Source organism: Sinocyclocheilus rhinocerous, unplaced genomic scaffold (assembly GCF_001515625.1).
Source record: "Sinocyclocheilus rhinocerous isolate Xijiao unplaced genomic scaffold, SAMN03320098_v1.1 scaffold1463, whole genome shotgun sequence".
NCBI classification, from domain to species: domain Eukaryota; kingdom Metazoa; phylum Chordata; class Actinopteri; order Cypriniformes; family Cyprinidae; genus Sinocyclocheilus; species Sinocyclocheilus rhinocerous.
The window spans coordinates 498,514-513,581 of NW_015642517.1; the positions used below are offsets into that span (position 1 = coordinate 498,514).

At 34.1% G+C, this 15,068-nt stretch overlaps 2 protein-coding genes and 1 long non-coding RNA gene across 3 annotated transcripts in view; 1 reads left to right on the forward strand and 2 right to left on the reverse strand.

The window, feature by feature from the left end:
- sp4 (sp4 transcription factor) overlaps positions 1 to 1,370 on the forward strand; it is a 15,220-nt gene extending 13,850 nt beyond the window's left edge. The window contains exon 7 of the mRNA XM_016572905.1: positions 752 to 1,370. Coding sequence (XP_016428391.1) covers positions 752 to 1,002 — 251 coding nt within the window. The 3' untranslated portion in view covers positions 1,003 to 1,370. The remainder of the gene's footprint in view (positions 1 to 751) is intronic.
- Positions 1,371 to 7,482: 6,112 nt separating this feature from the next.
- cdca7b (cell division cycle associated 7b) overlaps positions 7,483 to 15,068 on the reverse strand; it is a 10,384-nt gene continuing 2,798 nt past the window's right edge. Inside the window, exons 3-8 of the mRNA XM_016572906.1 lie at positions 11,743 to 11,807; positions 11,468 to 11,638; positions 10,948 to 11,091; positions 10,724 to 10,873; positions 8,242 to 8,378; positions 7,483 to 7,839 (exon numbers count right to left, since the gene is read on the reverse strand). Of these exons, the coding sequence (XP_016428392.1) occupies positions 7,818 to 7,839; positions 8,242 to 8,378; positions 10,724 to 10,873; positions 10,948 to 11,091; positions 11,468 to 11,638; positions 11,743 to 11,807 (689 nt within the window). The 3' untranslated portion in view covers positions 7,483 to 7,817. The remainder of the gene's footprint in view (positions 7,840 to 8,241; positions 8,379 to 10,723; positions 10,874 to 10,947; positions 11,092 to 11,467; positions 11,639 to 11,742; positions 11,808 to 15,068) is intronic.
- Positions 12,594 to 14,404, reverse strand: LOC107755955 (uncharacterized). The gene is made up of 3 exons (XR_001641761.1): positions 14,302 to 14,404; positions 13,691 to 13,765; positions 12,594 to 12,689 (listed from the first exon to the last, which is right to left on the reverse strand). It is a non-coding gene; the product is annotated as an uncharacterized LOC107755955 (long non-coding RNA).

Genomic DNA, 15,068 nt, shown 5'->3' on the forward strand with positions numbered 1-15,068 from the left:
GCTAGTGTTAGTTTTTTTTTTTTTTAAAGAAAACAAGCAGTTAGTAAATGAATAGAGTGCAAGTCTAAAAGGGGCAAGTTTTTTATTTTTTTATTTTTTAAGAATAGAATTAGAATAGAGAGTGCTAGAGTGAGAGGGTCAAATAAAGATGGAAGAGATGTGTTTTTAGATGATTCTTGAAGATGGTTAAGGACTCAGCTGCTGGGATTGAGTTGGGCAGGTCATTCCAGAGTCTGACTGGCTGAGAGGTCTTTAAAACAATGAGATTCACCTCCATGGGAACCGTTTCGCCGTTTGCATCACTCGTATTTCTCACAGCGAGCGTCATGGCCGACGACCGAATCCACTATAATTTTTAAGAATAATACTGTTTTTGTCACGGAATGTAGTTTTAAGAGATTTTTAGGTGAGAATGTACTTGTTTGGACTTCAAATATGCGGTTTTTTAATAAAGATACATTTACATTTAGTCATTTAGCAGACGCTTTTATCCAAAGACAGAGGTGTGACGTGCGTTCTTTTCGGCTCGTTAAAAATTAATCTTGCTGCCACGTTCTGGATTAATTGTAAAGGTTTGGCTGGAAGACCTGCCGAGAGAGCATTGCAATAGTCCAGCCTGGACAGAACAATCAGACCCGTCACCTTGACCTTTAGATATCTGTTTTGAGTAACCCACATCAGTCGAGCACAGAACCAGTGTCTTTTCTTGCTCAGATCTGAATAAATGAATGATTTTCTCTGTCCTGTTCAGGTGAGAAGAGGTTCGAGTGTCCGGAATGCTCCAAGAGGTTCATGCGGAGCGACCACCTGTCAAAGCACATCAAAACCCACCAGAACAAAAAAGGTGGGGCGGCACTTACCATCATCACCACAGATGAGATGGAGGAGGAGGTGGACGAGGTGCTGGGCTCGCCGAGGATCGTCACCGTGGCGACGCTTTCGCAGGATTCGAACCCGGCCACGCCCACCACTTCAAACAATTTAGAGGAGGAGTTCGAGTAGTTTTCCCTCCAAAAATGATCGGCTGAAAGCACCACGATATTGTTTGTAGGTTTGTTTATAGGTTGATTTGTTTATGTCCTTCTTTTTTTTTTTTCTATCAACGATGGACAGCTGTTTGAGCCCACTCGATTTTTCATATGGAAATGTAATACTATCAAATATTATGACAAAGAATAATCTAATGGAAATATGGAATAGTATGAGTTGTTAAGAGACAAGTTGAACGATGGCGTTTGTTTTGTTACGAGTAGCACAAGAAGTACTGAAGTTCCCAGATGCTCCTGAAGACGTCGCTATATGCACAAAAATAATATATATATATATGTTTTCAAAGTGGCTTCTATGGAAAGTCGTTTCCGCCACAAGATAAAAAAGAAAAAAGGTAATTATGATTTTTTTTAAATCTCACAATTCTGGCTTTTTTCTCGTAATTCTGTTTTTATTTTGCAATTCTGACTTTGTCCTTTGAATTCTAAGTTTAAATCTCGCAGTTCTAACTTTTTCTCACAATTCTTAATTTATATCTTGCAATTTTTACTTTTTTCTCACAATTCAGTTTATATTTTGCAATTTTTACTTTTTTCTCACAATTCTGTTTATATCTCACAATTTGTTATTTTTTTCTTTGAATTCTGAGTTTATATCTCGCAATTCTGACTTTGTCCTTTGAATTCTAAGTTTAAATCTCGCAGTTCTAACTTTTTCTCACAATTCTTAATTTATATCTTGCAATTTTTACTTTTTTCTCACAATTCAGTTTATATTTTGCAATTTTTACTTTTTTCTCACAATTCTGTTTATATCTCACAATTTGTTATTTTTTTCTTTGAATTCTGAGTTTATATCTCGCAATTCTGACTTTGTCCTTTGAATTCTAAGTTTAAATCTCGCAGTTCTAACTTTTTCTCACAATTCTTAATTTATATCTTGCAATTTTTACTTTTTTCTCACAATTCAGTTTATATTTTGCAATTTTTACTTTTTTCTCACAATTCTGTTTATATCTCACAATTTGTTATTTTTTTCTTTGAATTCTGAGTTTATATCTCGCAATTCTGACTTTTTCCTTTGAATTCCATGTTTACTTTTCGCAATTGTTTTTTTTTTTCTGCCATGGAGTAAAAAGATACTTTTTGCAAGATTCAGACTTTTTTCTCACAAATTGTGACTTTCATTCTTTGAATTCTGATTTATATACATATCGCAATTCTCACTTTTTTTTCCTTTAAATTCGGAGTTTGTATTTCAAATTTTTTTCCACCATGGAATAAAAAATAAAAAAAAGGTCATTTGCGACTTTTTATCTTGCAGTTCAGACTTTGAGAGTCTATATCGAGAGTTTATGTATCACAATTCTGAGTTTTTTCACAATAATAAATTATATTTTTGAATTAGACTTTTTTATTACAAGTGCAAAAACAAAAATCTGAATTGTGAGATGAAATCGCAGAATTGTGAGAAAAATAGTTTGAATTGTGATATAAACTCAGAATTGCGAGAAAAATATAAAAATTGTGAGATACAATGTAGAATTGCGAAAAAGGTCTGACTTGTGTTATAAACTTGAAATTGCGAGGAAAGGCAGTCTGAATTGTTCTATAAAAATTCGCAATTCATTAAAAAAAAATATTCTGTGGCGGAAACAAATTTTCGTAGGTTTCGGATCGAAACATGCAGTCGGGGATGAGAATCTCGGAGCTTCACGCGATTTGTCTGTGGTTTTGCGTACGATCAGGCTAGAAAGATGAGCACCTAACAGATTTTTAGTACACGATAAGAGTCGCAGCACAAGCTAGAAAGCGACGCCGTCTGTGATTGGAGCGTGTCGGGAAGCGTCAGCCAATCACGGCCTCGCGTACAGAACGCTTTAGAATTCAGGCATATATAATACTATAATCGACGATTCAGCAGTCAAACTTTTATGTAGGAGAAACGAGATTATAGAGACGGGCTATTTAAAGAAAAGCACATTAGATTTACAAATAATGCATTCCAGTTACGATTACTTTAGAAATAATAAAAAAAAGAAAATAAACGAGAAAGAAAACAATCTAGCTTTCCAAGACATGCTATGTTAAACGAAAGCAATACTATAAAGACAATCTTTACCATGTTTACATTACCGAGGGGTAGAATAGGTTTAAGAAAAACACCTGGAGAAGTTCTCTCTGATCTCAAGTCATATAAACTGTACTCTGATGCCTTAACAAACACTGCAGTACCACTATGTTACGGCTGGGCAGGGGAATGTGGGGCTTCGACTGTGTTTTCAGACATATTATTCGTGTGCAGGTGACCGCATTTAGCTTTTTATACGCAATGGCGAACACTGTGGGAGCGAGCGACTGTCCGCTTCGGCCCTCGTGAAGATCCCCCGACCCGCGTCGATGTGTCCTCCCGTCGCCCGTTGACTTTCTTGCGCTCTCCAAAGAGATTCGACCCACCGACTCCTCCAAACGCTCCCTCTGGACACGGCGGGGCGGGAAACGCACCCTGAAGCCACTTTATGATGAGTTTGATGTTGAGAATTCTGTGGCGTGGCGTTCTTATTCGTGACTTTCGTTTGGTTTGGTTTCGAGCCCGTTTTTCGTTCCCACACAGCACGATGCCGCCTGTGTGTATGCGTGTGCGCGCGCGTCTAATTTATTATTTATCCTTCTATTATTAGTATTTGCTAATGTGTATTGTGCGCTATTAATGCAGAGATGACGTGCCGCATGGTTCATTTCCGCTAACGATCTCTATTTAGTAACGATCTGTTATTTCTAAACGTGGTCATTTTAGAAGTAAAACCATGGCTTTTAATTTATCTGACGTTTCGCACCATGACGTGTTTCAAATGGAGAAAAAATAAAAGTTTAAAAAGAAATGGTTGATACCAAACAATAATAAATCGATGTTTTTTGGTAATATTTTCTGTGGCGAGCGATTTTCTTTAATATTTTCTAGTGACACCTCATTTGTAAATCATTTTTCTAAGATGTTCCTTTGTCCTCATGGCATTTGATAATGGGTTTTTTGCCAGGTTAGCCTGAAAGGCTGCAGTTTATTGATATTTTTAAAATAACTTTGTACAAACGTGTTATGTTAATGGGTAAAAAACAAAAAAAGAGGAAAAAGAAAAAACTTTGCCTGCATAAGAGCCCGTTTTTCGTTCCCACACAGCACGATGCCGCCTGTGTGTATGCGTGTGCGCGCGCGCGTCTAATTTATTATTTATCCTTCTATTATTAGTATTTGCTAATGTGTATTGTGCGCTATTAATGCAGAGATGACGTGCCGCATGGTTCATTTCCGCTAACGATCTCTATTTAGTAACGATCTGTTATTTCTAAACGTGGTCATTTTAGAAGTAAAACCATGGCTTTTAATTTATCTGACGTTTCGCACCATGACGTGTTTCAAATGGAGAAAAAATAAAAGTTTAAAAAGAAATGGTTGATACCAAACAATAATAAATCGATGTTTTTTGGTAATATTTTCTGTGGCGAGCATTTTCTTTAATATTTTCTAGTGACACCTCATTTGTAAATCATTTTTCTAAGATGTTCCTTTGTCCTCATGGCATTTGATAATGGGTTTTTTGCCAGGTTAGCCTGAAAGGCTGCAGTTTATTGATATTTTTAAAATAACTTTGTACAAACGTGTTATGTTAATGGGTAAAAAACAAAAAAAGAGGAAAAAGAAAAAACTTTGCCTGCATAACACTTGAAATTAAAGTGAGTAATTCTGTCTTAAAGATTTCATGTCTGTCTTATTCTTTATTCCAGTCTGTGCTGCCTTTTATTTACAGTGTGAGCTTTAGTATAAAACAACACTTTACTGTAACGTTCCATTTGTCAACATTAACTACCTACATTAGTTAACAATTTCAAATACTACTTAAAGGGGTAGGTGACCCAAAAATGAAAATTTGCTGATAATTCACTCATCCAAGATGTAGATGAGTTTGTTTCTTCATCAGATTTGGAGAAATGTAGCATTGCATCAGTGTCTCAGCAATGGATGCTCTGCAGTGAATGGGTGCCGTCAGAATGAGAGTCCAAACAGCTGATAAAAACATCACAATAATCCACAAGTAATCCACAGCACTCCAGTCCATCAGTTAATGTCTTGAGAAGACAAAAGCTGAAACAAATCCATCATTAAGAGGTTTAACTTTAAATATATATATATATAGTCTAAGAACATATTGCTAATGTTTCCATTAAGTTATGGAAACCGTTTTAAACATTTTTTTAAACATTCAAAATGTGTAGTTTTTCTTAATGTCTTAATGTTTTTTATGGTAATTTGAATGTTATGGGAAAATTCTGTTTTAGAATTTTGCAGAAAACATACTTTTAATGTTCTCTGAACATTCTGAAACTAGTAGTAACATTTTTTAAATGTTAGACGACGAGCATCCAACTAAAACATTTCTGTAAAGAAACATTCCTTGAATGATGTATAAGTAATGTTTTTGTGCTAATGTTTTAAAAACATTATTAGACACCAGTTAACTTTTACAAACATTCTAGTTAAACCAGTTAACATTCTATTAATGTTCATAACTTTGAGAGAAAGTTCCGTTAGATGGGACACAGTGGCACAGTATTACTGATATATTGAGGTCACAAGTGTATAGATTATTTGGTTTAGAATGTGGCTCAGCCAATCATAATCAAGGACTGGAATTGGCTGTTTTATCATTTTTCATTGAAGAAAGCGTTATTATGGACTGGTATTTAGCTGGAAGCAATGGTTTGAAGTTAAAAGTGTCTTGATGGATTTGTTTCAGCTTTTCACTTCTCATGGCATTAACTGATGGACTGGAGTGCTGTGGATTGCTTGTGGATTATTGTGATGTTTTTATCAGCTGTTTGACTCTCATTCTGACGGCACCCATTCACTGCAGAGCATCCATTGCTGAGACACTGATGCAATGCTACATTTCTCCAAATCTGATGAAGAAACAAACTCATCTACATCTCGGATGGCCTGAGGGTGATACTAGTGATCATACTTTGGATTGGAAATTTGTGCAAACCCCTAATACAAAGTAGTATATTCAAAAATGCTTGACGGATCATGTGACCAAACACCGCAGTCATCCTGAACAAACTGCAGAAGTTGTTCATCTCTGAGTGTGTGTGTGTGTGTGTGTGTGTGTGTGTGTGTGTGTGTGTGTGTGTGTGTGTGTGTGTGTGTGTGTGTGTGTGTGTGTGTGTGTGTGTGTGTGTGTGTGTGTGTGTGTGTGTGTGTGTGTGTGTGTGTGTGTGTGTGTGTGTGTGTGTGTGTGTGTGTGTGTGTGTGTGTGTGTGTGTGTGTGTGTGTGGAGTATTGAGTCGGTGATGGAGGGCAGGAGTGAGGGATGACGGTGTGGAGGTGGAGATGGTTCAGGTGGGCGGCTCTCTTTTGTTCTTTTCTCTGTTTGATTGACAGCTCTGTACCTGCAGTGCACCACCAAAGGGATGCTTTATCCACTTTAACAGCTGCTGTGTGTGTGTGTGTGTGTGTGTCTCACGCTCGCTCGATCTGCATGCAGACAGTAACGCAGCACCTGTCTCTTCACAGAAAGTATGTTCGTTCGACACGTCTCACCAGTTTGATGTTCATATTTCATACTGTAGGAATAAACAGATAATGAGATTCATAGATTCTGTGGCTGGGAATCCGGCCGCATCTGAAATAGGTCATACCAACCTGAGATGTTTACAATAATGTGTTTGTATGCAAATACAAATCACTTAGGAAAATTAACCATGGTTTTACTATTGTAAGAAGAGTAGTAACCATGTTTTTTTGTAGGCCTATTACCACAGTTTAACTAGTAATGTTTTTCTTTTTCTTTTGAGTAAAACTAACTCAGTTTTCGTAAGGGATGTTGCAGGTCAACAGAAAAGTAATAAATGCACACCTTAAGAGGACACATAGGATCAAGAGATACAGTTTTTACTGCTTTAGTATTAACAGAACGTCGGGTAGTTTCCCTGTACTAATCTAGATCAACTTTGAATAAAGAAAAGAGAGGGTTAAAGACAGTACATTTTTGTTTCTGTATGTAAAATTTAGCTAGCAGGAAACACAAATGAATTAAGTTCTATTTTCATATATTCTTTTTTTAAATAGTCAAACAATCCAAAGAAAGCATCTTTAAGTCACTTACAAAATGAGATTGTCTCTACCAATATCTAGCGACTGCAAAATGATCTCTAGCAATAATTTATCAAACAATTAAACGTCTGTTGTCTGCCGTTATGTCCCCACCAAAGCCAAAATCAAACCTACACCCTTAAATATTATGATCCACATCCGATTCATTTCTCAAGTTTGTTCGGTGATATTCACAGAGATATCCTGTATTTTGATATGATTTTTTACCATCTAATACACTTCCCTCCGTTCACACACACACTCGTACTAAACTAATTTGTTAAATTAATTAAATCTTAACACATCATATGATATTTTTTTTTTTAAATAACGGAGCATGTAAAATGTGAGATAAAAGGACCTTTATTTAAACTAATTTCCAATAAAAGGTTTTCAGAGAGAAAAACACAAATTGTGCAAATGAGAGAAAAGGCTCTGTAATCAGAAACATCTGTTACAGGATCTCATGATATCTCTGCCTTTAATTAGCAGGAGAACAGTATGATTCATTAAAACAAAATCAGTAAAAACAGTACAACATCACGAAGTATAAAAGTAAGGACTGGTTTGCATATCATTGCTGAACACTGATGGAAACTCTCAGTGTTTTCTTGCTCAACTTTAAAAGTGTCAGGAGTGAACGATCAGTCTGATTCCCATCAGGTCACGGATGATCGTCTTCACTCCACGTCCTTCTGCAGACTGACACACATACACATATACACACACACACACATAAACACACACACACAGAGCAGCATTAAACACAGCACTTGGTTTCATTTGACAGGAATTAACTACATGGTGAAATGTAAGAGACTTTATATGAAAACATAAACCAGAGTTTAACAAACTTGAGGAACTACAGGCGGCTTGTGACTTGTTAAAATCTCAGGGGACACTTTAAAGGGGTCATATGATGCGATTTCAAGTTTTCCTTTCTCTGTGGAGTGTTGCAAGCTGTTCGTGAATAGATAAGATCCCTAAAGTTGCAAAGACTAAAGTCTCAAACCCAAAGAGATATTCTTTATCAAAGTTAAGAGTCAGCCACGCCTTCCTAAAACGCCTCGTTCTAACACGCCCTATTTAGTAAGGGTTGTTCACCTCTCCAGATAGTCCCGGACGTTATCGTGTCCGAAGAATTTGGCGAGTCTGGTGAGAGCCCCGGTCGCACAGCGTCCATCCCGCTTACGACACAGACTGCAGTTACACACTCCTCGACAGATGGGACACTCCCACGACTGCGGGAACAGACACACAGACACACACACAAACACACACACGATCAGTGATTCAATGCTTCCAAAAGCCAGAAATCCAAAACTTCTTATGCAAAGTTCAATATTCCATATTGTCATGATCTTTCACCAAGAATTTTACATTTCATAAGGAAAATGCGTGTATAAAACATTAGGGCTGGGTTTTGACACAAATTTCATGATTCGATTCTCATTCACAAGCTTGCGATTCGATTTGATTACCGATTCGATTCGAATCAGTATCGATTATTTTGGATATATGTCAGGTACAGTACTTGCCAAATTTTCTCAAGGAAAAAAAAAAAAATCTCTTAACTAATGCTGTAAAATATACACGCGAGTCAGTTGGTACTACATTACTATAATATTGAAGGTTAAAATTAACTGATTTGTTAAAATTATGCTTAATGAAGTTTTTTAAATAATAAAGTTACAATTACATAATAATATTTCTACTTCAAATAGTTTGTTGAAATATAAACAATGGTGGCTGTCATAAAAACTTTTATTTAGATTTAATATTTGTTTAATATTTAGATTTGTTTTAGATTTATTCAAACATAAATTAAACATTGAAGAACAGTAAAATGTATAATGAATATGAAGTTTTTAAAATAATAAAGTTACAATTACATAATAATATTTCTACTTCAAATAGTTTGTTGAAATATAAACAATGGTGGCTGTCATAAAAACTTTTATTTAGATTTAATATTTGTTTAATATTTAGATTTGTTTTAGATTTATTCAAACATAAATTAAACATTGAAGAACAGTAAAATGTATAATGAATATGTTATATGGTGCATATATTTAGCAAATATATTTTTTACCCAGCCCTATAAAACATGGCAGTGGCTTCTGCGTGTTGCTCGAAATTTAATCCTCAAATGTAAGAGTTTGGTTAAACCAGTGGTATTTTAGTATTATATATATAAACTATTATAGTATTTATACTTTGAATCAGCTTTATAAGATTTAAATTAATTGGATTTTTGTATTTTCAGTTTTCATTTTAACATTAGTCTTTTTTTTATTTCTATTAGGTTTTTTTCTATTTATTTTGCTTTATTTTTATGTCAGTTTTCAACTCAAATGAAAATGAGAACGGTTGCTGTGGCGACGAACTGAAATAAGTTGAAGTTTTTCATCTAACATTTATATTTTATTTCATTTATTAGTTGAAATAGCTATTTTTATTTTCCTTTTTTTTTTTAAATGTCTTTCACTTTATTAGTAAAATTTTTTAGATATTATAGTTTTTTTATTTATTAGTTTGTTTTTTCATATTTAGTTGCCACAGCAACCCTTCTAATTTTTTTTTTAGTTTCTCATCTAAGATTATATTTTATTTTTCATTTAATAATCAAGATTTTTTTTTTAAATGTCTCCTTCACTTTCTTTATTTCAGTTAATTATTCAGTTAATTTTTTTTATATTTTATTTAGCTTTCTTTTAAATTCAGTTTTAGTAATTTTAGTACTTTAACTTATTTCATTTATTTGCTACAGTAGCAATTTCTCATTTTTATTTTAGTGAGTTATTTTTAGATTTTTTTATATTTCCATTTAGGTTGAATTTCTTTTAAATTTTAGTTCATTGCAATGGCAATATTTTTAATTTTAGTTTCATTAAAGTTTTTCATCTAATATTTTTATTTTATTTTTATGTCTATTTTGCTTTATTTTAGTTTATTAAAGTTATTTTTAGATTACTTATTAGTCTTTGTTTTTTAATGTTTTTAATTAGTTTTTTTAATTTTTTTGTTTTAGTAATTCTAGTACTTAAATCTTAATTTCAGTTACCTTCCAGAGCAAGATTTCTTATTTTCGTGTAAGTTTTTCAATTGTATATTTATTTTATTATATGTGACCCTGGACCACAAAACCAGTCATAACGGTCAATTTATTGAAATAAATAATCTTTCCATTGATGTATGGTTTGTTAGGATAGGACAATATTTGGCTGAGATACAACTATTTGAAAATCTGGAATCTGAGGGTGCAAAAAAAATCTAAATATTGAGAAAATCGCCTTTAAAGTTGTCCAGATGAAGTTCTTAGCAATGCATATTACTAATCAAAAATTAAGTTTTGATATATTTACGGTAGGACATTTACAAAATATCTTCATGGAACATGATCTTTACTTAATATCCTAATGATTTTTGGCATAAAAGAAAAATGGATAATTTTGACCCATACAATGTATTGTTGGCTATTGCTACAAATATACCCCAGCGACTTAAGACTGCTTTTGTGCTCCAGAGTCACATATCTCAGTTTTATGTAAACAGAAATAATTGTTAATAGCTGTAGGTGACTTACGGGATCGAGCAGCGCGGCGCGGACGTCTTCTCCGTAGCGGTTGCGTAAGCAGGGGCCGCAGAACTGACCTTTGACCCCTCCGCAGTACAGGCCCCTGCACTCAGTCTTGGTGTCGAGGGTCTTCTGCCGGCACTGGTGACACGTGCTGCCCTGAGATCATTAATAAACGCATTAATAAACCTCTCAATCCACACACAGGCCACGCCGCAGCCCTCGGCACTCACGTTCTCCTTGTCCAGGATCTTGTCTTTGGCGCGATCGGCGACGTTCTCCAGCTCTTCTTCAGTGATGTCCTCCGGCATTCGTATGGACTCCTGCGAGCGACACTTCCTCTGCTTCGGCCGGGCGTCTCCCGGACCCTCCTTCACCTGCAGCCATACCACGTCAGACCCGTGAAGAAAACACCACACACACACACACACACACACACACACACACACAGTGGAGGAGGAACCTTTCAGTTTGACTTCTTCAACTCAGGAATTAATAATGCACCAAAAATATACATTTTAGTACTTCAACTTATTCAAGTTCATGTTTTTCATCTAATATTTATTTATTAGTTTAAATAGTTTAGTTATTTTTAATTCTTTTTTTAATTTATTTTTTTCGGTTTACATTTTTTATTTCAGGTTATTAGTTGAATTACTAAATCAAAAAAAAAAAAAGTACATAAATGATATTTTAGGTGCTGTCTCTAAAGTAAGTTCAGATGAAACGGGTTCAGTGATCTGTGTCTCTTGCCTCCATCAGCCGCTTGATGTCGATCGCTCCGCTCTCTCTCTTCGGAGGAGCCGGGTTTTCCTCCACCTCTTTCCCGAAATGCTCCGGGGGTCTGGCCTTGCGGCCCGGGTTTCGTCTCTCGACCTGAACCTCTGAAAAACACCGTTTCGGGGTGGACTGCTTCTTTCTCTTCTATCCAGGGCACAGAAAGACCATCAGTATAAAGTAAACGTCGTTGAACTGGTTAGATATGAAGAGAAAGCAGAGCATTGGTGCAGGGGATTGTGGGATCTCACCGTAGGTGTCGTCTTAGAAGGAAGCTCAGGCAAAGAACTCAAGTCTGCAAAAAGTTTTGCAAGCTGCAGGAAAAGAGTTTAAGTTAACGTAAACATCCAAGATATTATGAAAGAATAGATTAAACAAACAGAATTTGCATTAATATTATATTAGAATGAATAAATGTTGCAAATACATGACAATACTGCTATAAATTAATATTATACTTAATATCATATTAAATATTACAAATATAAATGAAGACTGTTTTTAATTAATATATTTTAAACATATATTAGAAACAACATTTAAAAAAATAGTTATTATTATATATTATTACTATTAAAAATGAAAATATGCTGTTATGAACTATATCTGATAAAAATTTTATTACAAATATAATTTAAAAAAAAGTTAAAACAGAAAATTATTATTAGTTACAAATATGAAAAATGCTCTTTTGAATTGTATTTTATTAGAAAAACCTTTTAAAACAAAATTAAAGAAAAAAATATTAGTATTGGTTACAAATACATATGCTGTTTTGCATTGTATTATATTTTTATAAATTATATTATTTTAAAACAATTAATTAAAAATGTAAAAATATTTGACAAAAATGCTGTTTTGAATTAGATTTTATTTTTAAAAAATATATTTAAAAAATACATATTTTAAAACAAATTTGAAGTAAAATTGTATTAAGTACAAATACATATGAAAAAATGCTGTTTTGAGTTATATTTTTATTTTTAAAAAATTTGAGAACATTTCCAGCAAATTTGGGTGAACTACTCCTTTAACCCAAACTGAGCAGATATTCCCAGACATTATAACTGTACGTGGGTTTTTTTGTCATATTTACCACCGGTTTTCTCCAGTCACACTCGTCCGCAGAGAATCCCTCGAACTCGCCCTCGCTCTCGGTGTCCATGAAGGCCTGCGCCAGCTCATCGGCATCAACATCCTGACACAGAGAGAGTGACAAAACACATTATTATTATTATTATTCTTGGATTGTGCGAAAACCATCTCAATTATTAATAGCGCTGTTTTGCAGCTACTGCCGAATCATCAGCGGTAAACGGTGTGAAGGAGACCTGCCGTGCTCTTGGATTTTCTCCAGTGTATTTATATTTCTGATACGAACTCAGAAATGCAAATGAATGACGGCTCTGTCTCAATCAGAGGAGACGAGGCATCTTAACTTGTGATTTAAAAGCATTGCTTATAAGAAGTAAAGCAACTCTTTTGGACACATGACAGTCTCTGGTTTCCTCACAACAGACGGAGGAGATCTGGAGACTGACAGAGCTAAAAAACATCCACTAGATCACTCATCCAATAACATCTGGAGCACTACAACACAGAAAACCAGGGTCAAACTTCAAACTTGAAAAGTGGTTTTGAACTTCTTTTTTAGTTAATATTGATTTTATTTCAAGTAACATGGTTTTATATTACAAAGTAAATTATAAAAATATATACATTATTTTGTGTGTGTGTGTGTATATATATATATATATATAATAGACATTAAAAAAATAAAAAAAGAATAAACAAAATCAATTGTAAAAATGTTTTCTCTTTTTTTCAGTTAACATTTATTTCAAGTAAAAATATTTAGATTTTACGTTTAGCTGAAAAAATGAATGCATTCAAAAAAAATTACTAAAACTTAGTTAGGTCAAAAATTAAAAACACCCTAAAATTAAAGCAAAAACAGAATATATATATATATATATATATAAACAATCAAGTCTGAAATAGTAATAAAAACGATTACGGTTTAAAACTAAACTGTTTTTGGTTTTTGACATACAACAGCACACTTTGTGTTTTCATATCTTCAGGAAAAGAATATGCACACATAAAAGTAAATATTCTCTGGCAAATTGGTTCCAGATGTTAATAATGAATCATCAATAATAATTTGCATTAATTTCTGACACTGTAGATGATACTAACAGACTTCCCGGATCCCTTTGATTGGATGCTGTCTCTGCTGTCCTCAGACAGATCGGTTACTTCCAGCTGCTTTGCCTGAAAGCAAGAGGTTTATTAGAGCAAACATTAAATACATAAAATTATTTTATATATATAATAATAAACTATTATTGATAATAATAATAATAATAATAACAAGAACAACCAATGCATTATTATAATTACTATTACTACTGTTAACATTAATAATAATAATAATATACATTGCATAAAAAATGATTAATATTACATTTTTTGTATTAATATTATAATGCCCTATAACAACAACAACAAATATTGTTATTAACTTGGTGCAGACATCAAAAGATAGCCATAACTTCAAAACAAAGATCTGAATTTCTAGAAAAAACGCAAGTTAAAAGTGGTTTTAGGATGCATCATCATGAACACTGCAGACTTTACTACATTTTCTGATGATCAGCTTCTGTGTCTCATTAAATATGCATTTAAGCACGTTTTAAAACGACGAGCATTGCTATTATCTTTCTGCATGTAAGTGTGTGCATGCATTTACTCAACTCTCGATACTTAAAGGACATTTTTAAACGGAAAACACTCCTTGTCGCTCTTACCTTCAAGGATGCTCTGCGTGTTTTGATCATTTTAAGAATTAAACGTGTGTGATTAAAACTCTTTAATGAATGAAAGATTTAAAAAACAACAGGAGCGGACAGGAAGCTGTGAGAAAACGGAGGGGTGATTGCGTGCCGAGTCCGTCACTAAAGAGGCCATCAGCTCACTTTGAATTTGTTATTATTGACATAATACCTATTACATACTGTACTTATAAACAGGTGATAGACTATACAAAAAAAAGTCTCCGTTTTTTACTTTAATGTGAGACTTAACGCTACCGGTTCCCCCCGCGATCGCGCCTGCGGTCTGAATGGAACAGTCCAGAATGCGGCGCTTTGCAGTTTCGCGGGAAATGCCTCACGCCGGACACAATCATTCACTCAATGCGTGCACAGGCAGCTATAAAGTGTGTCTTTCATTTATAAACGCAGTTAAATAGACCTTCAGAGGCCTGTTGATGATATTAGTCTACATAACAACTATAACATCGCTCCACAGAGCCAGAAAACTAGTTTGACAGAATATATGTGACCCTGGAGCACAAAACCAGTCATAAGGGTGCATTTTTTGATAATTGAGATTTATACAACATATGAAAGCTGAATAAATAAGCTTTCCATTGATGTATGGTTTGTTAGGATAGGACTATATTTGGCCGAGATACAACTATTTGAAAATCTGGAATCTGAGGGTGCAAAAAACTCAAAATATTGAGAAAATCATCTTTAAAGTTGTTCAAATGAAGTTCTTAGCAATGCATATT